General features: G+C 45.0%; 1 protein-coding gene across 2 annotated transcripts in view; it reads right to left on the bottom strand.

The window, feature by feature from the left end:
* The window catches only part of Kdm1b (lysine demethylase 1B), a 42,119-nt gene extending 15,860 nt beyond the window's left edge, over positions 1-26,259 (bottom strand). Inside the window, exons 1-13 of one of the 2 annotated variants that reach the window (XM_036188377.1) lie at positions 26,156-26,259; positions 21,621-21,720; positions 20,479-20,606; positions 18,999-19,088; positions 17,807-17,918; positions 15,781-15,897; positions 10,316-10,354; positions 8,110-8,323; positions 6,229-6,413; positions 5,040-5,216; positions 4,657-4,731; positions 1,564-1,701; positions 508-679 (exon numbers count right to left, since the gene is read on the bottom strand). In XM_036188377.1, the coding sequence (XP_036044270.1) occupies positions 508-679; positions 1,564-1,701; positions 4,657-4,731; positions 5,040-5,216; positions 6,229-6,413; positions 8,110-8,323; positions 10,316-10,354; positions 15,781-15,897; positions 17,807-17,918; positions 18,999-19,088; positions 20,479-20,606; positions 21,621-21,707 (1,534 nt within the window). In that variant the 5' untranslated portion in view covers positions 21,708-21,720; positions 26,156-26,259. Of the gene's footprint in view, positions 1-507; positions 680-1,563; positions 1,702-4,656; positions 4,732-5,039; positions 5,217-6,228; positions 6,414-8,109; positions 8,324-10,315; positions 10,355-15,780; positions 15,898-17,806; positions 17,919-18,998; positions 19,089-20,478; positions 20,607-21,620; positions 21,721-25,893; positions 25,929-26,155 lie in introns of those variants that run through there. The other variant, XM_036188378.1, reaches the window with a different exon arrangement.
* Positions 26,260-26,472: the final 213 nt, after the last annotated feature.

The raw sequence follows: 26,472 nt of genomic DNA, 5'->3' as shown, positions 1-26,472 counted from the left end.
TCCTCCATGGAAATGGGTCGCCACAGGCAGTCAAGGGCTTAAGAGCTGTGATTACTATTGCCCATTTAAGTACCAACATTCTGATCTGATATGCTTACTTTAAAATATGCATTAAGCAAAACATACTTTAAAAAAAAACAATCTATTACAACTGAAGTAAAGAAAAGAAAGAAATTCTGATATTCAGAGACCTTCAGAAAGTATAACCATATGCATGGAGGGCTTATCACAAATTTCCATAAAAGTAAGTTTCTCTGGGAGACTGAAGTAAATGTTTAGATAATTTTGTTCAACAATATACCACTCAAAGTAAGGTGTGTGTGTGTGTGTGTGTGTGTGTGTGTGTGTGTGTGTGTGTGAGACAGACACACACACCAGTATCAAAGGTCCCCAGTGAAGTTCTGCCCACCTCAGAAAAATCTGCAGCGTTCAGCAAGAATAATGTATGTGAAGACTGGCCCTCCTGCAGACCCTGAGGGAACCATCACACCACCGTTCTCCCCATACCTCCTAAAGGGACATCTTGGAGCAGAGTCTTATCCTTCCTCCACTCAGAGACAACATCCAAGAGAGCATTAAAATGAAAATCCATGCGCTTGTCAATAGTGGGGTCAGTTATCCGTCCACCTTCCTGAATTAAGTCACATCTTTCTCCCAACTTATGCATGCTGATGCCAAGCTTCAAAATAACAAGAAGAACAGGGTGAAAGTCTTTCCTGGAAAAAAATACCTACAGGTTCTAAGCTGAAGTTAGGCAGCGCTCTCCAGAGAAGAGTCTAAAAACTCAAAACAGACTGTGTGCTCGCTGGGGGACGGCCAAGCAAGGAAGCAGAGACTAGGGTCAAGTCGGAAACACCCCACTTTATGGGATGTGAGGGTGACAACAACAGCCAGGCAACGCACTCTAAATTTCCCGCTCCTATTTCAGGTGCTGTGGGCTGCCTGTCCTTATTAAACATCTGTCTCTACTTCAGAGCTACATGCAAATGATCAGAGAAGCTGAAACCTTTCAGGGGAAACAATCACCTTAGACCTACCAGGTTGGCAAGATAACAGACAGGGTGCTAGGAGACTGACTTTCAGAGAAATACCATCCTTTGTAAGTATTAATTATGCCCCAAATGTTACATGTAAACTATCTCATGTAATATTTGGGACATACTTAAACTAAAAAAATAAAATGACTTGTCTGAAAGACAAACTTACCAAGAATCCTACATTTTCACCTGATACATCTAGCAACCCTGGGCTTGACTATGAACCAATTAAGTGGCCTGAAAATGATCCACAAATAAAAATTAAAGATCTTGGGGAAAGTCTTTTTAATGTCTAATGGGAAAGGCATATGTGTAACCATTCTTCTGTACTTTGCAGAGGGTATGAAAAAGTTGTATATGCTGTCTACTCTGGAAGCATATTAAGTACCCTAGCCCACCCCAGCACTGAGGATGCTAGCAGGTACTTCACCAGAGGGCCATACCCCCAGCTCCATATTAATCCTCTATGCAAACAGAGACAAGTTTTCTCTCTTTTGCCTACAATACAAGTCTTCAAGACACTCACTTGCTCACACATTAGTGCTACTGGGTTATTAATACAGCCATTGACAATCTGGGGTCCTCTTCCCACTACGACACCTTTAAAAGACTTGTCATCCCACACTCGGCCTCCAATTCGATCTTTGGCTTCCAGTACAGTCACCTAAAAAGATAATTGGGGAGTCTAAACAGAACAGTCATACCAGATGCAGAACTACAAAAATGCAGTGACCGTTAAACCATGCTTAGAGAACCCAGGCACACATTTAACCAGGAGTCAGTGGGCAGTCTTCCAGCACTTCTCTCAAATCAGGTGCGATTCAGTGAATGAGCCAGGTGGGCAGCTCATACCTCTAATACCCCAGCACTCTGGGGCTCGAGGCAGGAGGACTGCCATGAATTTGAGGCTACCCTGGGCTATATAGTGAGTTGTAGGCCAGCACTGGCTAGAGAGTGAGACCCTATCTCAAACAGATAATAAAAAAGAGTAAGATTTCATGAAGGAGTAAATGCATCACGAAAACTTTAAACAGCATTCCACAAGTTTTTTGGTTTTTGTTTTGTTTTTTTAATTTTATGTGTTTTGTCAAAATACACACACATCTGTATCACATGCAATGCAGTGCCTTTAGAAGTCAGAAGAGGGCATCAGATCCCCTTGTAACTGGAGTTACAGTCAGCTGAGCCACCATGTGAACACTGGCAATCAAACCCAGGTCCTCTTAAGAGCAGCCAGTGCTCTAACCACTGACCCAACTCTCCAGCCCCTACATGAGTTTATTTTCTTTCTTTTTTCCCAATTTCATTTGTGTGGCAGTGGTAGATTTGTGTGTGTGCATATGTGTATACAGGTGTGCTTGACTGTGTTTTTAGAACAGGCTATCTCACTGAACCTGGAGCCCCGCTTTGTACCTCGACCAGCTGGCCAGCCATCTCCTAGATCCACCTGTTTCCATTCTCCCAGTATGCTGGGATTGTAGACACATCCTGCCACGTCTAACATTTATGTGAATGCAGGGAATCTGAACTCAAGCCTTCATGCTTGAACACTGAACAATGTATCCACAGAGCCCTCTCCCAAGTCCCTAGATATCACATTAAAATCTAGTCTAAGTCATGAATAGTGGTGGCATGTGCTTGTAAACTCAGCATTTAGGAGGTTGAGGCAGGAAGCTCAAATGTGAGGCCATTTTAGATTACATGGGAATTCCCTGTTTCAAACAAAGCAAACAAGAGCTATGTTCAAGAGCTGAATTTTCCATGAAATACCTATTCCTCAATGTTGCTAGGCCCTTCTCAACTATGTAAGCATGACCTTAATGGAATCGGCCGAATACAGTTTGAGTCCCACACCCATCTCCCAAGTTTCTAATGCCAGTGAGATGCAGAACTGCTCTCTGGGAGTAGGCAAGGTCCGTATGTGGCCCCAGGATTCCAAGTGCCCTTGTACTGGGGGTTACAGCAGGTCCAACTTGAGTGCTCCTTTCTAAAGTACCAGCCACTCACCTCTGGGCCTTCAGAAACACTACTCTGAATTGCTCTCTCCCAGTTAACCGCTGCTCAGGTTACCCAGAGCCCTCTACTGTCTAACCTGAAGGGAGATGGATGGTCTCCTAAGCTATCTCAATCACTTGAGAGAGTAATGAGTGCTCCAGGCGTTCTTTCCCACCCCAACCCCCCACCACCACCATATCTAGTAGGGCTACAGCCTGTGGCTCCACCTCCCCACTCTCTTTCTCTGATTTTAATTTAATAATGAGCCACATGTTTCCATCTCTTTTTAGTATACAAGGGCTTCACATAAAGGCAGCCTCCCCAGATCTGGATATTAATAGCCTTACCTGTAATAGAATCCTGAGGTTTCCCAAGTAAAAAGCAAACAAGAGAGACTGAGCCTAATCCCAAAATAACACAAATACTTTCTATAGCTCACAGGAGGGATTTCCTACCACAGACACTTCCTCCTACCCAACTGACTTTCTTGTTTTGCTACTGGTATGACGTGACCCACAACTTAAGTCCTCTATCTACCCAGGAGAAAAAAATTCTCCTAGGCCCAGCTGTTGAGCACAGCTCTCTGATACAGTGAACCATGACTTTGAACCCGTCACCAAAAAGAAGGTCCTATTGTTTATTTAACTTTGCCTTCAATGAAAAGCAAAGACCTTGCAAAGTTTTAAACAGAAGAATGTGTCCAACTTAGCAAATCAGAAAAAGCTAGATGAAGGTTCCTGATTTGATAAGGATTAGATACCAAATTCTGAGACAAAGTCTCACTATGTAGTCCTGACTGGCCTAGAACCAGGATGACCACCAACTCAGATCTGCCAGCCTGTCTCCTCAGTGCTGTGATTCAAGTTGTGTGTGTACCTTTGTGCCCACCCTCTAGCAGTCTATCTTGGCTGGAGTAAGGCATTTTCCAGCAACTGGCACACTGTTCTGCCCTCCCTAGGCGCTAAGCAGTCATAATTCTAGCTCAGCCATGTTATCGTTCATTCCATCCCGCTTTCAGAAGCCATGGCTTTTGTTTTCCCAAGTAAGAGTCCTAGATTGACTGGTTTGCATCAAGAAATCTGGCGCTAGAGCAGAGTGCTTGCCTAGCATAACAGAAGCCCTGTGTAGCTGAAGACCTTCTCTCCAGCCCCCACCAAGCCCTGTGATCCGACAGCCCACTTCAATATTGGGGAGGGTGGAGAAAAGGAAAAAAGCTAACTGGGTATTTCAAAGCTTCCCCAGCAGTGAATTTCCATATTTTCATTTGTTGCTCCAAACTATCCCATCACCTCCACTGTTAATAATAAGCTGCCAACAACTTCTGTGGATTCCAGGTTAGAATAGCTGAGTTCCTTCCTACCGTCTGGTACTCCCCAAGCTCTACCTGCTCTGACTGACTCAATGCCAATGCCAAAGCCAAAGCTTCTCTAGGACCTACTGTAAAAAGATGTGGTATTTAGTGTCAGCACTTGAGAGGCAGGAATGTGAGCTCACTTCTAGGCTAGCGTGGGCAGTGTGTGTGTTATTCTTCATTAAATTTAGGAACTGGTCTCAAAGTCTTACAAAATTTGAGCAAAGGAGCAGTGAACCATCTGTCCCCACCTCCAATTCCCCAGAGTCTCACCTTCATCCCAAAGTTATGTAGTTGCCTAGCAGCTGCTAAGCCTGCTGGACCAGCCCCAACAACCAGAACCGATTTCTTCAAAAAGAAAACAAAACTCTCATTAGAACAGTGGTGACAAGGTGTTGTTAGTTGCTCTGGAAGGTTCTAACACCAAACAGTGCCAGTCTATGTTTTTGGTGTCACTAGGATTTGTTTTCCTATAGTGCATGATGGTACCTGTCTTAAGTAACCTCTTTTTTCTTACAGCCTGGAGAAACTGCTTCTGGTCTCCCGGGAGAAAGTCTTCACAAGTCTCCCTTCTGCCAGTGGTTTCCGTGGCTTCTAGTACCACCTCAGCAACACACCAGGCCCTTACCACAACCAAAGGCAGAGCTTTTGCTTACATTGTGGTAGTGTTTAGGAAGAAGATGCTGGCCAGGTTCCACGGTGAGAACTCCTGTGTTGATGAGGCCTTTCCTCGTCATAAAGTAAAGAATCCTCTCTACTTCCTGGACACATCGAATGCGCACAAGGCCCCGGACGATGATGTGGGGAATGCACTTTTGAGGAGTAAGAGCTTCCTGTATTTACAACGAAACCAAAACCAACAGCAAGAAAGTAAGTCACCCAATTTAAAAAAAAAACAAAATCTAAAAAACAAAAACTAGAGCTACAAGTTTATTTTTACATTTTGTTGAGCTCTAGCTGGCCTGGAATTCATTATGTAGACCAGGCTGGCCTTGAACTCCCAGAGATCTGCTGGCCTCTGCCTCCTGAGGGCTGGGATTTAAAGGTGTGTGTCACCATGGCTGGCTAGTTGGCTTTCTTTACACCAAGCATTCCTGCTCCCCCACTTCCAGGTGACCTTCCATCCTTGCAAGCAGATGCTATGTCGATGCCCTAAATATTTATGCAGTCCTACAGAGTTAAAAGCACTGAGCTTGCTTGGCTAGGACAGAGCTGAACAAAAACCTTTGCTCAAGGGCTTATAATCCCCTTTTTGATTGCTTTCTGCCTTCCTGGCAACACCCCAAATGGCTCTTTGCACCAAGCCTTGCACCTTCTCATGCACGGTAGCATTCTGACTCCATATGGTCCAAAGCTGTTCTCAACAGGGGCTGACCCTGTCTCTACTTAAAATGCCTAGACTCACACAGATGAAGCATCTCTAATTAGAGAACATGCAATCTGAAATCTTCCAAATTCTGAGTGCCAACAGAATACTTAAAGTTTTAGATCTCAGAGCATTTGAAGGCTTTCTGGACTGGGATGCACAGCTGGGGAAGCCTATTCAAATACTCCAATTTTTTTTTTTTAATTCCAAAAGCTGAGGACACTTCTGGTCCCAAGTGTTTCAGATAAGAAGTTGTCAACATGTATTCAATTGTCAACATGGAAGTGGTACTCGAGTCTGCAGAGCAGAGGCCAGGGATATAGCAAATCTACTACTATATATACAGAACAGCCTTCCCTCATCTTTGAAGTGTGTGTCCCAAAGGCAACAGCGTCACGCTGGAAACCCCTTGGTCAAGCACCCCTTTCCCCCACTGCCGCCCTCTCCTCCCTGCTGCTGCATCGCATGCCCTCACTTACTTTGCAGTTTGTGTACCACAGAGCGAGGATGAGGTTTCTCAAAGCTAGGTACATGGTGGGGTCTCGAGAATACTCCGGAAACTCATACAGCTCATCCAGCTCCATCACATCGGGCCTCACACACAGGGCTTTGCCACACTCATTGGGCTGGTAGAAGGGCTGGAAGTAGCGGTTCATGCCTAGAACTGACAGGTGACAACCAGGCATCTTCTGTAAGATGTCACTTTCCAATCGTCAAGAAGCATGTGCGTGTATACACACACACACACACACACACACACACACACACACACACACACACACACGGGACTGGTAATATGGCTCAGTGAGTAAAGATTCTCGCAACCAAGCCTGATGACCTTGGTTCAGTCTCCATGAAGGAGAGAACCAACTTTCCTGAAGTTGTCCTCTGACCTCCCATATGTGCTGTGGCATATACCTAAATGTAATTTTTAGATTTAAAAAGAACCAAAAAATCCACCCTTTGGCACTTTCAGATTATAAAGTGGAATCTCTAAACACTGATAATGTCCCATGCTAGGCTATGTTCCAGGATCCAGAGTGTCCTATTATTAACATACTAGACACTAGTTTTATAAAGCTGGGCAAAGGCTATAAAGGTTTTCAAAACCACTTCTAAATGTTCTCCCATGTCATTAAATGTAACTTTGGTGCCTCTGTGTCTTATTCAACCATTCCCCTCTCCTGGGCATTTAGAGCACACCAATTCACAATTATAAGTAACACCAAAGCAAATTTCTTTGCACGTGCAGTTTTGAACTGACTTTAGGATAGCATCTTAGAAAGGTTTGCTAGTTCAAAGTCTCATCGTAAGGTCTTTGCTACATACAGCCAAACTGTCTTCACAAACATGCACTCTTAGCACTTGAGTTCCCAGCTCAGTGCGCCTTCCTCACTGGAGCTTCCGCAGCAGCCCCAGCCTAGATCTCCCCACATCTCCACTGTTAAGAACCATCCAGTATTGGGCCTTGAATGGAAAAAAAATCTAGTTTCACAATCAAAAATGTGGTTTGTTCATGTACAGATGTGGGGTTGTTAGAATTCCTTTGGAGCCAATAACATTCTGTCCTGACATGAAATTCTGTATCTTTTGGAGTGTTATCTCTACTGGTGTCATTAGAGACATAAAGATGAGGAAGGAGGGGGAAAAATACTGAAAAGCAGTGCTCACACAGCCCAAAACTTCCTTCTGTAAGTCAGAGTCTGTGAAATCAGTAAATGGCACAGCTATCCAACCCTAAAATAAACATTCATCAAATCCTATACATAATAACTGTTAGGAGTTACAGGTTTTTCAAGGTAAGTATACACTGTATACAATACTCTACAATAGATCCACAGTGCCATCCTCCTTCACCATCCACAGGGAATTAGTTCTAGGACCCCATCCCCACACAAGTCTATCAGAGCCACATATGCTCAGGTCCCTTATTTAGATGGTGCAATATTTGCATAGGTCCATCTCTAGATGACTTAACACCTAATATGATGTAAATGCTATGGAAATAGCTGTTACTGATCAGAGACCCTCTCTTCTGACCTCCACAGTCATGAACACACACACACACACACACACACACATACACACACACATGCACGCACGCACGCACGCACGCACGCACGCTAAAATCTGTAATACAGAATCTGTATATAATGAATACAGACAGAACTTAGAATTTTCCCCAAGTGGCTTTCCATCCAGGTATATATGAAGGCCAACTGCATAACCGGATGCATGCAACGGTGAGTGCTTTATATCATGTCACATACATTGAGAGAGTCTTCTGTAGTTTGCTTACCCTTAAATTTCCAAGGATGGGGCAAGGGATGGAAGGAAGGGGATACCAAAACATCTCTCACCAAGTGGAGAGGGGGCCACCTTGGAGGGCTCCATCTTCCCCGGGCTGACACTGCCGGTGGTGGCTACGGCACGATGTGTGCTGGTGCAGGAGGGGCTCATGCCAACACAGTCAGGGTAGTAGGCAGAGAGCAGTGGGGCAGCCACGCTGTCCTTCAGCAACGGAGGCTGGATAAGCATGGAGTACCACCAGTGGTTGGAAACTTCCAGCACTCTCTGTGATTTATCAGTGAGAAGGAAAGGGGAAATGTACACGCTGAGGGTAGATACTCATCTTTAGCCACAGCCTGCCTGTTCCACCCACATCTAGACTCAACAATTCTCAGAGTTTCATACAAAGAATCAAACAAAAACAGTTAAGAATACTCAGAGACAGTCTTTCTTAGGTAAAATTCTTCCCCAAGTACAGAAAGCCTCCTTAGAACCAAAAACCCCCCAATAACACTGGGTAAGCATGCTGCTTACCCAATATCCCCAGTCCACCTCCACCAACCCCCACTTTTGCTGTAATGGTTATACTTTAAATGTCAACCTTCTGCAACCAGAAAGACCTAAGGAAGGTATTTCAAATGAGTTATTGCCGAGATCAGGTCAGCCTGTGGAGGACTGTCTTGACTGCTAATTGACCCAGCCCACCATGAGTGGCACTGTTCCCTAGGCTGAACTCTGAACTGTGTTAAGTATGAAGAAAATTATCTGGAAGGAAAAAAAAATGCAAGTTAGCAAGGATGTGTTTATTCTCTGTGTTCTTCACTACGGTTATGATGTGACTAGGTACTTGAGTTCCTGCCTTGATTTCCCCTCAATAATGGACTCTAAACCTGGGACTGTATGCCAAATAAACCCTATTATCTCCTACACTACTTTTTAATCACAACAGCAGAAATGAAACTACAACATTTGTTCAGCTCCAAACCAAGAATTCAGCTACTGAAATCCAGAGTTTGGCATCTTAAAAATCATGAATCTAGGCTGGTCCTATTCTATTTTCTGGATCATGTAGCTCAGAAAAAACTGAGCAGACCCCACCATCTTGCTATACCCTCTAGTTCTCTTTGCTGGAAGTCCACCTGACGGGTGATGCTCCAAACCAGTCCCCATCCTCTGTAAGTGAAACAAACAGCAACCAGGAAGCTCTTGCTAGCTGCTAGTCCTGACCATCTGTCTAGGACTGTATCCACAGCCTCCCTGGCTGGGGATATATAGCTCAACAGTAGCATGCTTCCTTAGCATAACCAAGGCCAGGATTCATTCCCCAGCAACATGAAAGCAAAGCAGTTTGTCTTCTTACCTCACAAATATGGCCTCTGTCCTAAAGTCAAGGCTCTACTGAGTATAAAATGCCCTTCGTAGTAGAGCCAATGGAGGAGGTTTCTAATTGCACTTATGTTATTCTCCCCTCTCTATAAACTCATCCTGCCTACCTAAAGTCCAGAAACCACCAGATCCACTGCTTTGCTATGGGAATGAAACTTAAGCACTGAAACAGAACAACTCCTTCGTAGAAGAGAATAGATTCAAAGTGGATCTAACCCAGGTCCTTTCTCCCTTTGTGTGAAAACCTGCTATGGTCCTAGAACTTGAGACACCGAGAACAAACTCAAAACTACCAGACCTGAATCACGGATAATCAGGACTTGAGAGTTTAGCAATATAGAATATTTGAAATCATTTTAAACCAGATCTGGTTACACAGCAAGTGGACTTTGTCAACTCAAGTAGAAAAATTTGCCAGAAACAGATGGATTGTGCCAGGGCATGGCCAGCTGGGCACACTAGACCCACTTCTGTAGCTGAGTAGGGACAGGGCAGAGTGGCTACCTTATGGTCAGAAAACACCAGAGCCCTCTCTGCTGCTGAGACCAGGCCAAGACAGTCCAACCATGACCATCCTGCTCTTTGTCTTGGAAGGACTCAATGGAGGAAAGGTCACAGCCATCTTTAACAAACAAGACTGAGAAGTCGTATCCTTGCAGCAAGGTGGAAGCGTCGTCCTGGCTCCCTTTAGGGGGTAATGAACTTAGGGAGTAACGAATCTGTAGCACTACTTCCACCATCACTATCTACTACTGTGGGCTTTTTCACAATGCAGTCACATGTTGGAGTCCAAAGACTCTGGGGTACATGCATAGATGTTAGTCATTTACTTAGAAAACTTATCATTAAAGGCCCAGTTAACTCCGATCCAGAACATGCAGAAATACTCACTAGGTCCTCGGGGAGAGAACAATGATCAGGGATGTCAGTCTGCAAAAGAAAACCAAGTCTGAAATAAGTGTTTCCACAACATACAGTTTTAGGTGTTCATTTCCTTTCAATATCTTTCAATATGATAGCTCCTTTCTTTCCTTCTGTTCTTTTTTTTTTTTTTTTTTTTTTAACTATTTAACTAGCAAAGAAAAATGTTTGGCATGTCACTGGAAGGAGAGTGTGGGAAGATGTGTACTTTCACCAAGATGTTCCCCCATGGAAACAAAGGGCTGTACCAGTGGTGTAGAGGGCTATGACAAGACACACTCATCTGGAATACACAGAGGCAAGGCGTCATCTTGTGGAACTAAAGCTGTGCATCAGGCAGACACACCTAGTAATTTCCACCCTGGTGCATGTCCTAGAGACCCTGTAACATGTGCACCAAGCAATGTGCTACAAGAAAGACCAAAGGCTGGGGGTACAGCTCATTAGAGTTTGCCTGCCTACTATGCAAGAAGCCCTGGGTTCAATTCCTAGTGTAGCAGGAATCTTAAAATGTCTTATTAATAAAATCAAACCCCAGAGCCAGGTATTGGGGTGAATGCTGGAAGATCAGAGAAACAGAACAAGCCATAGCTACCTCACCTTGCCAGTTCCTCAGCTGATCCTGTTTCCTCAGACTGAATGGCTCTCAGCTGAACTGTGCTCCTCCAAAGCCTAAAAGCTTAACCAGCCAAATGCTGCTAGTTTCTGGTCTTCACGCCTTATATATCTTTTTGTTTCTGCCATCACTCCCTGGGATTAAAGGTGTGAGTCACTATGCCTGGCTGTTTCCAGTGTGGCCTTGCACTCACGGAGATCCAGAGGGATTTCTGTCTCTGGAATGCTAGGATTAAAGGTGTGAGTGCCACCATTTTCTAGCCTCTGTATCTAGTGGCTGTCGATTCTCTGACCCCAGATAAATTTATTAGGGTGCACAATATTTTGGGGAACACAATACCACCACACCCTAGCATTCTACCAAAGAGCTCAAAAAAAGGAGAATGTTCAAACCAGGCATGGTGACATACAGCTGTAATCTCAGCACTTTGGAGGATGAGACAGAAGTTCAAGCCTGCAGTACACAATGAGTTCAAAGCTAGCCTGGATGATCCACAGACTCCAAAGGCAGCCTGAGCTACATAGCAAAACCCAGTCTCAAAGGACAGAAAAAGCAGATAAAACAAAATTTGATGTAAATTTCTGACATTCAAAGTAGTTTTGTTTGTGATAGAAGAAAACTAAATACAAACCAAAGTTCATTAGCAACAGAAGAGGTAAGCTGAAGTATACTCAAGTGATGTCACGTTACACAGCCATGAAAAGACCAAATGGTAACTACATGCCCCAGCACAGAAGGGTCCCACCAGCAATTCTGCAATAGCTCACTGCATGATTCCATATTTGTGAGGTTCCAAATCAAGGAAAGCCAAATCCATACTACTGTAAGCTAGGAAAGTAAGCAGGCAATTTACTCTGGGGGAGCAAGGTTGGACACTGTTACTGACAGGGTCACCAGGATACCTACAGAATATTCCATTTCTGTGCTAGGGATCAGATAATCAGGTACTTGTGAAAATTTATTGGGCTGGGCATTTTGATTTGTGCAACTTCTGTTTCAACATAAAAATGCTGCCTAGCTGAAGACTGGGAGGGCACAACAGGTAGCAGCTCTAGTCTCCGGAACACATTCCAAAGAAACTCTCATGAGTGCATTAGTAGAGACGTGAGCAGGCGGGGGCACCAAGACTGCAGGAAACAGCAGAAACCGGCAAGATTTAGAAAGAAACTTCACCTCTCCTTGACCGGGGAAGCAGATGCTGTGTGGTGGATCCACACCATTCAGACACTACTCAGCAAGAACACACCAGAGCTCCAGGCATCAAACACCTCAGTGTTGATCGAAAAGGGCAGAGGAAGAAGAGCAAGATGGTCGGTCTGTCTGTCTGTCTGTCTGTCTCTCTGTCTCTCTCTCTCTCTCTCTCTCTCTCACACACACACACACACACACACACACACACACACACACACACACACAGTTCTCACTGACTGAAACACATCCTCAGTGTCTCCCTAGGCCCTGTTCCCAATAGTGCAAGCACTCAATTTGAAGGGGACTCACCCACCCACGTTCCCAGGCCCTTTTTCCTCCTCTACCATTCAGAATTCAGAGGCCTTCACCTGGAAGATAAGCTAAGAATCAATCATGGTCTTCAAAGTGTGTGTGTATACAGGAATGCACATTAGCCCCAATTAACCATTCCAGAATGTATACACACTCCAGAATATGTATGTAAATATACTCAATTTGTCGATTAAAATTAATCAACCGGGGCTACATAGTAAGCCCTGCTAGAAGAACAAGCAGTTGAAAATTCCTGGCAGGTGTTAAGGTGCATTCCCATAATCCCAGTACTCACAAGGGTGAGGCAACAGGACCATCCCAAGCTCAAAACTATCTTCAAACTGCCATTATTCTGCCTTGTGTAAGACTCAGAAAATGGAAAGGGTAAATACTTGGGAAATATTCAAAATGGCTGCCTATGTAGATTATGTAAAGAATCCCTACACTCAGGAAGACGGACTCACTATCCAGAACTATTAAACTTTCACAAACACAGCAGAGAAACAACAGAAGAGACACCACCATCTGTCAGAACACAGACCACCATGAGGAGACAGTTCTTTCAGAATCAAACCTAATCTGCCATGGGACACAGCCTACTCCCAACTCACCCACACAAATGCAACACAAGATACTCCGCAGAATCATCACTAGTTCGCTCACACAGCAAACATTTGCAACACAGACTCCTTCCACATACATGGCAGTGTGGAAACAAACACACACACACACACACACACACACGCACGCACGCACGCACGCACGCACGCAGACAATGCAACACTACTGAGAAGTATAAGTAAAATACTGAACAAGCGAGGCTTGCTTTCTAGTGCCTGCAGAAAATCAAGGCTGGGGAATAACAAGCTGATGGTCTGCCTGGAATAAACAGTAAGCTCAAGGTCAGTATGGGCAACTCAAGGAGACTTTACTTCAAAAAGAAAAAGTAAAAAGAGGGCTAATTACCCAGTTTAGTGGGTCAGTGCTTGCCTAGCACTGTGAGGCCCTAGATTCAGTGTCCAGTACTGCAAGCAACACAGTCCAAACAAAAAGCCCTACTGAGCCATACAGTGTAGACCATCTTTTTGTTGTTGTTATTGCTTTTATTATTTATGTGCATTGATGTTTTGCCACGGGTGTTGGGTTCCCTGAAACTGGAGTAACAGACAGGTGTGAGTTGCCATGTGGGTTCTGGGAATCGAACCCAGGTCCTCTGGAACAGCAGACAGTGCTCTTAACCATTGAACTCTCCAGTCCCCTTTGTTGTGTTTTAAAGTATTTTTTACAGTGAAAGACAGCATACACTGACTGATTCCTACTTTATGAAGTTTGAGTCAGACCAATTAATCTGTGGGGATGGAATTGGAATAACTGACTCTGGAGATGGGGAGGAAGTAGCCATAGTGTCTCTAGGATGAAGGAAATACTGCCTCTTAGGCCGGTATTCTGGCTGTGCACTGCAGCCATTTTCTAAAACTCAACAAGACCCCATCAATGTTCCATGAATAAAACTACTTTATAAAATCATCTGTGAGAAATACAAGTTCTCATATATTCAAAACAGCACCACTATGCTTCGTGGTTTGGGCCGAGCTCCACAGTACAGCATGTGTAGAGCTATAGGTTCAATTCCCAGCACCTCAAAACTCAAAAGGACCTCAACATGGGCACAGTTTTCAGACCATCACTCTGAGCTTCTGACTTTTATTTTTCAAGACACAGCCTAACATATTCACATAGCCCAGGCTGGCCTCCAACTTGTAATGTAGAGAAGACTGGCCTTGAAGTCCTGATCCTCCTGCCTCCACCTCCCAAGTGCTAGGATTATAGGCATTAGCTACCATGCCTAGCTGAGCCAAATTTTTTTTTTTTCCAAAATCTTAAAAAAGCAGTTTGGATGGTCTATTGTAGCCTAAAAAATGAGCCTATATCAAGTCGGTGTTTAAAGTTGTATTGGTAAGACTACCCGCTCCCAGCCCCAGCTAAAAAGGTCATACCCAGGGCCCTATGTTTTAGGCAAGCACTCTAACTCTAATATGCACTGAGCCATATTCTTCAGCCTAAGAGTTTAATTCTGAAGACAGGGAAAAGATGGCTCAGAAGGAGTTTATTTAGATGTGTATATATTTATAAACACATACAATCTGCTCTTCTTAAACCCTGCAGTTATAGTCATGTAACATTTATATACAATACCCTTATGTGAAAACTTAAAATCTGACTCGTAAATATTTATATTTTGTCATTTCACCTTGCAAAAGAATGCTAGGCAAGTGCTCATCGCTGAACTCTACCCATAGGCCTCAACATTGTTTTTATACAGTAAGTATGGCCACTTTAATTTTACACACATGGGAGGGAGGGGGTGTTTTTCCCTTTGCAGAAGATCAAACCCAGGGCCACTTGAATGCTAAGCCAATGCTGTGTCATTGAGCTACATCCCCAACCCTGTAATATTTACACTTTGAACCCTAAGTTAAATAAAAACCCCACACAAATGTGCACTTATTGTTTAGAATGGAGTGTTTAAAGCACAGAGGGCTTTGCTGGCAACAATTGTGTAACCACCACAAACCTCCAAAAGCACTGAACATGGTGGAGTTCACAATCTGCCAGGACCCCTCAACTAGAAAAAAACAACAAAATACCATTCTGATTCTGAGATTTGACACCTAATATTCTTTAATATTCAAAGTATGAGACATTTGGGTGGACCAGTACGTCTAACACATTTTTAAATACTAACTGCCAAATTTCAGAACAGGCACATTCAATGGCTAATTCCCAGCTGCCAACCATATCCACTCCCCCGTCCTCCTTACTGACAAGTTCTGCTTTGTCTGGTGTTATAACATACAGGCTAACACAGAGTGATGAACTTTTTCCTGTCTTCATGCAGTCTAGCAGAGATATACAATTCCATTATAGCCAAAGACACAAGTAAACTCTACCAGGTACACTGTTACCTAATAAAGGAGGGGCAGCTGGTACACCACTCTTGCCCTCCTTTCTGCTTTGAATTCAGACACAGTGGCTGGTGATACAGCAACCACCTTGTCACTTGAGGACGGAAGATAAACTAAAGATGGACTGGACATGAAACTGTATTCTTAGATAACTAAACCAACCCCAACAGCCCAGTATCGAACTGCTGAAAGTAAAAGAAAGATCAAATTAACTTGCTACTGAACTTCTGTTTACACATAGACCAATTCAACCCTATATAAGGATTAACACACTCAATGAAAAAGACAGGCTACTGTTACAAATAGGTTGATGCGTAAACTAATTCAAAAGGCCACCACAGAAATCATACCTTGGTAATGGTATTTAGTTTTATGCCACAGCGGTAAGTTCTTGCCATGTGTGGAGTGAGCTGGATTTCCTTGGTAAGCTGCCTCCACTTTCCACACTCGGGTTTTGTGCACTGAACCTACATGGGAAATTAAGGCAAGATCAATAAACAGTCTACCCTTGTACTACCACATCTGCTCTCCATTCACTCTACTGCCATCTCCGCATGATCTGATCCATGTTTTGACCCTAGGAATTGAACCTGGGGCTTTGTGCATTCAGTTACATTCCCAACACCCGTCTAGCATCTCTTTTCTTTCCCTTGCTTCATCATACCCATTTCGACATGAGCAGGCTCATTTCTGATTCAGTGCTAGCTCAGGCAACAGGATATGAAAAAAGTTTTGAAAACTTATCAAGATGATTTCCCAGCTCAAGCCCAAGGAAATAATGAGTTAAATTTAGATACTATTCCTCAAAAAGTATGGACATGAGATGTGAATTGTGATGTCCTGGGTCAGGTTCTAGGTCACTGAAAGGATGAGAAAATGATAAAATTCCAATCAAGTCAAGCAGTACAGTTCTTCCACACAAACTTTTCAGTCTGTAAATAGCCGTGCTGTGTACCTAGGAGCACACAGCTTTTAGTGGCATCTCTGTAAGCTCCTTACATTAGTCCAAAATAGAAAACTGCATATCTGAATGTGGATGACTGAAGTCATGTCTGCCTTCCCACATAGCCAGTATAAACGGTTTATTCGGAAACTGGCAAGCAGGAGAGAACCCTCCGTTTACAACCCAGAAATTAAAATGGATTAATGACCTAGGTGTGAAATCTAAAACACTAAAAATCTAAATATTCTGTGAAAGCACAAAGAGGTCTTTAGATGACCTCAGATTTGGCAGTATGTTCCCAGCAGGGACCAAAGACACAAAGAAAATATAGATAAAATGAAATTTATCAGAACTAAATGATCCATGCAAAGAAAAAAACCACCTGAAGAAAAAATATCTGTCAATCACAGAGCTGATGAGGGTTTTATATCCAGAATATGTAAGTAATTCCTACAAGAAGAAAAAGCCTAACTTGAAAATGAGCAGAGTTGTATATTTGCAAATGGTCAACAGCACTAGCTTTGAGGAACTAGAAAACAAAGCCACAATGAGTCACCTCTCCCCCACCCAGACAGCTAGCAATGGAAACCACAAACAAGAGTTGATAAGGACAGCAGGAGTTCAAAGTCACCCTTAACCACTTAGCAAATTTGAGACCAGTCTGCTCTACATGAGACCCATCTCAAAAAAGGAAAAAATAGTGGGATGTGGGGCACATGCCTTTAATCCCAGCTCTATGGAGGCAAAAGCAGGTGATCTCTGAGTCTGAGGAAAGCCTTGCTCTATACAGTGAGTTCCAGGCATCCAAGGCTACATAGTAAGACTCCTGTCTCAAACAACAAAAGTCACCTAAAGAACTGGTGATGGTCTGGAGAAATCTGCCCCCATGCACTGCAGACTACAGTGCAAAATGATGAAATGGAAGAGTTTAGAGACTCGGAGTTAAAGCCCAGCTTTTCAGGAACATGACAGGAGCATGCTTAGCAAGCCGTCTCCAAATAAAAAGTAGGAGGAGGGCTCGGAGTGTACATTAGAGAAGTGCAGCACTTGGCCTAGCAAGCTCAAGACCCTGGGTTCAAGTGCCAGGACCACCAAAAACCAACCAACACAGAATGACCATATGGCCCATCCCTAGGTATACATGCTTAAAGAACTGTAGAAAGATATCTAATTATTTGTAACCCTGTTCATACCATGAGACAACCCAAGTGTCCAAGAGATGGGTGGATAAACACGAGGCCAGATGGCAGTGTGTGACATTACTTTCTCCCTTAGACTATACGGAGTTAGCAAAGATTTCTGCAAAATTTATAAGTGTTTGCTTTAACAAGCCTAGGAATAACCCAAGAGAAGACTTCCTGCAAAGCAGGACTGTCCCCACTGCTCATGCTTTTAGCTCCACGGTGCACTGGGGCAACAGTGCCCCCCCTTACCCAGTAGGGCAGCTGTTGGTCTGCCATGAACGCCTTGGGGCTCGGCTCTGTCTTGCCGTTGCTGGTCCACACTCTTTTCCATGCAGTGTATTTGTCGTATCCATCTTTGTGGCTGAAAACCATTCCAAAAAAAAAAAAAAAAAAAAGTCCCTGTACAGGTTACTTCGTAGTTTTCACACTGGACTTTGATCAGATTGACATGAAAGACTTCACTATTCTTAGACACACACAGGGAGGTTACAGTGCATACCTACAACAGGCTAGCAGGAGGAGCACACGCTGGACACAAAATAAGGGCAGAGTCCTGCATAGTAGAAAACTTTCTAATGTTCAGGGTAAATCCTATAGCAACCGTTAAAATTTATGAGGCAATGAAATAACATAATAAAAACACTCAATTAACATCAGAAGGAAAAAGAGTAAATACAGAAAACCCACCAGCAAAAGCCAAAGCAAGGCACAGTGGCTCAAGCCTGCGACCCCAGCTACTCAGGGTAGAGGCACCAGCTCAAGCCTACCTCAGCTACAGAAAAATAAAATAGAGGGTGGCTGCCCAGTGCTCTGCCAGCTCCTCCCAAATGTCTGTACCTCTCCTCTATGCACTGTGACAGAACAGCAGAGGGCCGAGCTCTCCAGAACTTACATACACCTAACACGTGTCACGGCAGACACATAAGCCTGCACACACACCAACCTTTATCACATTTCTTACTCTTCGGTTTCATACATGCACACACTGTATATTGATCACATTCTGCTTTTCTTGCCCTCTTCCCTTCATCAGCCCCCACTCTAGACAGTTTTGCTTTCACCTTTATCTCAAACATACCTATGTGATTGCTATCTATATAAAATCTAGGATCCACAAATGAGAAATGCATATAACATCTGATAATTACCTTTCAGAATTTGCCTTAATTCGATCAATATGAGTATCTTAGTTGCCTTCACTTCCTATAAAAGATATGACTTCACTACTCTGTGTGTATTTTCCCATACATTCCTGTTTCTGGACACCCAGCTTCAGCTACTGTGCATGATGCTTACAGCACTGAACTTCCTGTCAGTCATCGCAGGCACTGGGCGGCCCTGTAACTCAGTGAGCCCAGCAGGTTTTAGCTTTGTGGCTGTCCTCCCCAGGCCCTGTCGCTGCATCCCCCTCTCCCACCCCCAGAGATGTCAGTAAACAAACCTTCTGTAGTAGTGGTCAAAGCATTCATTACAGAAATGTTCCCCGCAGGAAAGGTGATACCATCGGGAGGTGTAGCCGTTTTTGGCACATCTGAAAAGAGCAGAATCATGCAGCTTTGGTAATGAAGCCTTTCCTTCTCACTCAGTTTCATTTAACCAGCCCATTCTGCAGTGTCTCCACTTCTAATAGCCAGGGGCTAACGAGGGAAGTAGAATGGGTTGAAAGGTCATGCAGGTTGAGAGTCCCTGATCTCAAATGCTTGGGATCAAAACTGTTTTAGATTTCAGTTGTCCTAAGGGTATTAGAATGTTTGCACCCTACACAGTGAGGCGTACCAGGGATGAGAGGCAACATATATAAACATAGAGGTTACTGACACTCCAAAGTTTAAGCATTTGGATTTCAGATTACAGGCATGCTTACTACCTCAGGCACAGTAACAGTACAGGGAGGACTCAGGCAGCCAGATGTAACCTCAGTGGCTGCCTTGGGCACTGGAGTTCAACCAAGACTCGGAAGTATGGATGGTGTTTTATGAGGCAACACCATACCGTCCTTGTTCCGAGGCACATGTGTGTAAGACTGTGATAACATCTGGTCAGCTGCAACCAGGACAGAGACAAGCAGTCCGGCCATACACCTGGTCAAGCAGCTGATGACACAGCACAGGATGAGAAGTTATTCCACCATCGACATGGCCAACTCTAGGTGCAGACCCAAATGGGTTTCGTTTGTTCAAATTCGATTGAATCGTAAACCATCACTCAAGATTTTTCTATAGAATTAAAGAGAAGTCCTAACTGTGCCACAATACTCAAAAGTAGTGAGACAACAGCTGGCGCTGTAGGTTTTAGGATTTCATTTTTGTTGAGGCAGTCTCACGCACCCTGGGCAGGCATACAGTTTGCTGTGTAGTTGAGGAAGACCTTGAATTAACTATTGGTGCTCCTGCCTCTTTCCCAAGTATTAGGATTACAGGCTGGCTTGTCCACTTTTCAGAGTACTGGGATGGAACCCTGTTCCTGGTACATGCTAGGCATGTACATGTACTGCAACTGAGCTACCTCCTCCCAACTCTGCAGTTTCTGAGACCTGTACAGGGATATGAAAGAGGCAGGCGTGCTACATGAAGTAAACAAATAAAAAGCAAACATACGTAGGTTGCTACCGGATGCTTGAGTCTGTGATGTCCTACACCCCGAACCTCAAACCCTAGGACTGCTACAACGATGTATGGGTACATCTGAGGACACTGTATGGCCCAGCTGATCTGGATGTGATCTCTCCCACTAGGCTAGATACAACTACAACACGTCGAGGGAGCTGTGGTGTGTGGTGACGACTGTCTAAGCTGTCTGTCAGAATTAGCAGCATTTGTCTTTAGGAAGAGAAGCACGAAGGGAGGATGCCATTCCCACAAAGCACACGCCCACAGGCAGGCAGACGCACAAGGCCAGGCAGGGTAGCCCTTCAAACAGACCTTTCAGAAGCACTTGCAAAGCACACAGGATACATTGCAGTACAGCCTGCCTTTTCACATTTCCTGTACTTCTTTTCCGATGAACCATCTTCATCTTCCTCTGGGGTCTCTGCTGCTTTCTTCTTGGCCTGTGGAAGAGCCAGCGGAGGTCAAGAGTTCACTGGTAGAGAAAGGGTGATGGTGACAGAAAGTTTGCTGCTGAGGTCACGTGAGTCAGAAATTCTAAATGCCGTGATGTTTGTAGCAGTAAGGATCCAAACGTGCATGCCAGGCAAACACTACCAACAGAGCTACATCCGCAGCACCCGAAGTTCTAAATGTGAAGGTCAGCAGCATCCTGGCAGTAGGATAGTGTTGGCCAGTACAACAGCTTGTATAAATAACTCACTGTCTTACTAGAGGATCTAGAAACAGCACCTTAAGGATAGGTAGATTTAGAACTAACATCCACATGAGCCTTTCTTAAGGGAAAAAGTGACAGTCAAGATAAACCAGTCATCCTTGGGGACTGAAGAACAGTTAAGAGCACTTGCTGCTCCTATAGAGAACCCAGGTTTGGTCCCCAGCACCATACAGTGGCTTACAACTGTCTGTATCTCCAATACCAGGAGACAGAATACCCTCGTTTGACCTCTGCAGACACCAGCCAGGCACACATATGGTATATACACATGCATGCAGGCAAAACGTTCATACACATAAGACAAAAATAAAACTTTCTAACAAGTCATTTACAACTAAGAATTCTTTTCCCTCTCCTACAACAGTTAAGTCTTTTGATGTGGAAGATTTAAAGGGCAGAGGAAAAAATGAAAAGAAATAGAGCACCCGACTATTATTAAATGCTTCACTACAAACAAACCTACCGACATTACTCAAGCAACTACAAGTTCAAGTCCAAATGCCCCTGAATGGCATCCAAGCCAGACATGACCTGGCCTCAGCGGCCCGTTCTGGAAGCAGCCACCCCCAGCTCTGCTTCTCCCATCACCCCCTGGTGATCCCCAGTCTCTTTAGTCTCCAGTTCCTGCTGCACGCACTGCGCCATGAGCTCCTCCACAGACAGCACAAGGACTAGCTAGGGCTGGGTCAGTGTGGCTCGAAACTCGCCACTCCGTCCCTGGCACGGGTAGAGAGAGTACCTGCCTCCCGGAGCTCCTCAGAGGCAGGCTGTCCGGAGAAAGCTCCAAAGCACCTCTCTTCTTTGACCTCCCTCGAGGTGCCGCCATGGTTTTCAGAAATCTGGGGGGGGGGGGGGGAGACATTAAATTATTAGCATCTGCTGATATTTCAAGCCACTGTCATGAGGAAGCTAGCTGTGTATAAAACCCCCATTTCCAAGTTACTTAACCTCCTGATGCCTGTGTTGTCCTGTATAAAATGAGAACAAGCCAAGCATGCTGATGTGCACCTGTAAGCCTTGAACTTGGGAGGTAGAGGCAGGAAGACCAGAAGTCCCAGGCCACCCTCTGCTCCACAACAAGTCCAGGCCAGCCAGAGTTACATAGGTTACCTTGTCAATTTTTGTTACGGCCCCTCCGCTCCACCTAACTGTGTCTTGTTAGGGTTTTCTTAATCTAGATGTCTTAGTATAAAACTTAACACATTTCTTCTTAGTACAAGTTAACAGATACCAGGCACTGTACAGTAAGACTCCTACACAGAATACAAGAATCTGGATTAGATAAAAGCACTATTATCTTCTACTAGACAAATCTTAAGAATTTCCAAACTAGTCTGTTAACACCATGGCTAAACAAGCATTAAGAACAAACATCTAGCTGGGTGTGGCCACTCATGCCTGCAATTCCAGTGGAGGAGACCTCAGCATGAGGACTGGGAATTCACAGCATAGAGTTCAAGACCAGTCTGGACTTGAGACATTGTCTCAAAACCAAGCAAACAAACAAACAAACAAATCAACCCCAAATTAAATTAAGCATTGAAACCATGAAAGAGTATGAGCTATTAGAAAATATTAAATAAGAAAAATGCTTAATAATGGCATATGGATCTGTAAATTATTCACTGTTCCTATCATGCTACCTGTCACACACCAAATGAAGGAACGAAAAAGAAGTAGGACATCTGTAAGGATAAGTGCTGGGGAGCAGGAAAATGGTACCACATAAGACAGGAACCGGAAGTCACTCTGTGTTAACCTTGGAGAAAAGTCTGAAGACTTTGTAATACTCAGTTTCCATTTGCAAGTTATAGTCACATCTACAAGACCTATTCTCATAAATTAAGATCACATGGAAACTCTTATATCCACACTAAGAAATTACAATTTCAATACTGTGGGTGGTTTAACTTTTCATTCCTTTCTTAAAGCCAGCATAATGCTAGCTACAAACACATTAAGCCTACATATCCTAAGATGCAGAATACTACTGTAAGAGGTTTTTTTTTTTTTTTTTTTTAATGTTTATGTACTGGGGGGAGGGGAGGCACATACCACAGCACAAGTGTGAAGGTCAGAGGTCAACCTTTAAGAGGAACCAATTCTCTCCTTCTCCCATGTAGGTTCCAGGGATCACACTCAGGTGATTAGGCTTGGCAGCAAAAGCCCTTTACCTGATGCTGATCCATCTCTGTCTCTCCCTGGCCCACAATGGGGAGGGAAGTGTGTGGGGGGGATGCTAGGAGTTCAGTTCACTGATAGAAGACAAGCCTGGTATGCAGGAGACCCTGAATTAAATCCCCAACACAAAAAAGAAAATCAGTCCTAGGGACTCCACTGATAAAGTACTAATAGTAGAAATACACTCTACCTTCAATTATTGTTACATAAAGGCTTTCTGAGCCTGGTGGTGGTGGTGCATGCCTTTAATTCTAGTACTCAGGAGACAGAGGTACGTGGTGGGTTTCTGAGTTCAAGACCAGCCTGATCCACAGACCAAGTTCCAGGCCAGCCAGTGCTACACACAGAAGAAACCCTGTCTCACAACAACAACAACAAGGGCTTTCCAGATCCCATTTGCACGTTTTAAAATCAACTTATTTTACGCTGTACTGTAGGCAAGCACTCTACCACTGAACTACAACTCATGCCTCATTTGTACTTTCAAAAAGGATGTCCATTTAACCAGGCACATAAATATAATTTTCACATACATAAAAATACATACATTTCTCTACATGTAAAACATGTATTCTGCATTCACAAAATGGGCCACTAATAGAACATGTAAATATTAGAGTATATAAATAACCTATGTTCATGAAGCCTAGTTAGTATATGTAAGTACTGTAGAAAAAACACTTGATGCTCACTGTGAGGTTCAGGAACATAAGAAATTAGCCTTGATTCATGCAACACTGAACATAAGCCAGAAATGCATGGCTCCTAAAATCAAGCATTTGATTTGAAGTTTCCAGAAATTTCAAATCTTTACACCTATACAGTGGAAAACAGGCACAAACAGGCATCAAGAAATGTCTGAAAAAATGAGAACACTGTAGGAGCTATTAAATCTGACTGGAAGTCTTTAAAGGAGTGCATCTTCATCTTTAATTATACAGTTAGGGTAAAGTGTTTCCACTCTGAAGCACTGAGTGTAATCTGCATTTCCACTGTCAGCCCTTGGGTCCTCAGTAGAACGAAGGGGAAATCATTGGAGTTGGAAGTTCGCAAGCTACTGTGTTTTACAATATACTCTTAGAAATAAAGTGTTATTAAAACAAGTTTAATGAATGCTTTCCCACCTGGTTTTCTTGTTAGCACAGGGTTTTACATGTAGCCCTAGCTACTCTAACTCTTGGCAATCCTCCTGCCTCTGTCTCCAAAATGTTGGGATTACAGGTGAGAAACACCACACACAGCTGCTACCTCCCACCTGGTTTTTCAGTAAAGAAACCCAACGAAATAGAATTTCCTTCGTGGTCAATATTTTACAAGCCCATTTTTTCCTAATTTTAAATGCAGAATTTTAGTTTTCTTTTGACTAAAAAAAGAAAAAGATAAAAATAAACAAGTAAATATGTTAATATTTAGAATTGTTTAAATAACTCCCAGGTGTTCTGAATGTAGCTTATTCAAGAGTTTAAACACCAACCACAAAATTCATAAAAAACATGAATTAAAAAGAATCCAAAATAGAGTAAAAATTCATGGAAAAGGCAGTATTAGTTAAGAATGGATCAATCTACTAGAAACTTCGTTAACAAACTGAAATCCCCTTGGGTCACTTAAAATAAGGCAAGCTGGGCACCTCGTATTCCCATGCCTATCTGAGTTTCAGAAATACGGACCCAGTGCTATAATTTAATATTGAATACCTAACACAATAATTCAATTCTGAATTCCCTATTGCCCCTTGTCTTTTCTTGACTGTTCCCTGTCTGTAAGACAATTATTAATGGGAATTCTCTCATGTACCCTCAGAAGAAAACCTCAGAAAGGCTTTCACCACAATATATTTTGTAAGCATTCAAAGCAGATGTGGCGGCTCTGTATTCCAGCAGAGAGGCTGAGGCAAGAGGACTGCTCTGAGTTGAGGGGAACGGAAGGCTAATGCCTTGAGTTGTATCTGTGTTAACTGAGGGATTCCCTACATCAGGCGTAGTCTGTGGCGTGCTCAAGGACTTGGGCATCTGTGGTTGGGTTCGAGATCACTCAACCCCAACTTTCTGCAGGTGGGCCTGCTTCTGCCTTCCGCTCTCACGTGCCAGCTGCACTGACTAACAGCCACCCGGGACCGGACCCAGCGACGTGCATTCCCAGGGGAGGCATCCCGGGAGCTCTCAGGGCAGGTGCGCAGGGTACCCGCTACATCAGCAAACTGGACGGCGCCTCGCTGCCCCAAGTGGAGAGCCTGGCGTGGGGTCCCTCCTCCTGGCCGCGGGGCTGCCCACTGCTCCGGATGGGAGCCCAGCGAGGGGTTTCTCCTCCTGACTCCGGGTTCCCCACCGCCCAGAGTGAGAAGGGAAGCCTGGGGCCCCTCCTCTTACTGTGCGGATCCCCCGCCGCCCTGAGTGGGGAGGGTAGTGTGGAGTTCCTCCTCCTGGCTGCGGGTTCCCACGGCCCAGGCTGGGAACACCGCTAGAGTCCTTCCCGCACGCTGCAAGGGTCCCTCCTCCCGGCTACGGGGTTCCCCACGGCCCCGAATGGGAACACAGCCTAGAGTCTCCCTTAGAGGATGGAGGGCTCCCACGACCCCGAGTGAGAGCCCAGCGTGGGGTTCCCTCCTCCAGGCTAAGGGGTTCCTACAGCCCGGCTGGGAGCACAGAATGGGGTCCCGCCTCCATGCTGAAGGGTTCCTACGGCCCTGGGTGGGATCCTAGAGTGAGGCCCCTCCTCCGGGCTGCAGGGTTCCTATAGCCCCGGTGGAAAGCCAGCCTGTGGTCCCCTCCTCCCGGTTTGGGGCTGGAGACGGCGCCAGCGTGCCAGGTGCAGCCGCCGCCCCAACTCACCTCCGGCCAGCCGAGGCGCTAGGAGCTCCCCGCAGGGTTCGAAGACAGCCGCGAGTGGAAAAGCCCGCAGCCCAGCGCGGGAAGCCCCGGCTCACACAGGGTCCCCCGCGCCACCCCTTCCCGACGCGGGACGCCGGGGAGCTCCGGGGAACGCGCGCGCCTCCAGCCCGGGCTCGCCCCACAGCCGGTCGCTTTGTGAGGCTCTGTCACCCGAAACCCGCCGCCACCCCCGGGGCGCGCCCGCGGAGCCGCCAGTCCCTACCTCAGAGCGCTGGCCAGGCGGCGCGCGCTGCCCCGGGTGCCCAGGACGGCAGGATCCGCACCAGCAGCTGCAGCAGTTCGGCCGCCGCCGCTTCCGCCCCTATCACGCCGTGACCCGGAGTGGGAGGAGCTCGCAGGCCCAGGGAGTGGGAGGGTCCGGGCGCTCGCCCCGCCCCGGCCATTTCCGCCACTGCGCAAACTCCGCACCTGCGAAAGGCGGGGCTTACGCGCTCTGGGCGGAGCCCTTGCGCGGGGGGGTGAGAGGCTTTGGTTTGGGGGCGGGGCCTGAGTGGCCCGGGCGGGGTCCTTGTGCCAGAG

Source organism: Onychomys torridus, chromosome 5 (assembly GCF_903995425.1).
Source record: "Onychomys torridus chromosome 5, mOncTor1.1, whole genome shotgun sequence".
NCBI lineage: Eukaryota > Metazoa > Chordata > Mammalia > Rodentia > Cricetidae > Onychomys > Onychomys torridus.
Note: the sequence above shows the minus strand (reverse complement) of the source record. Positions and strands in the feature narration are given on the sequence as shown.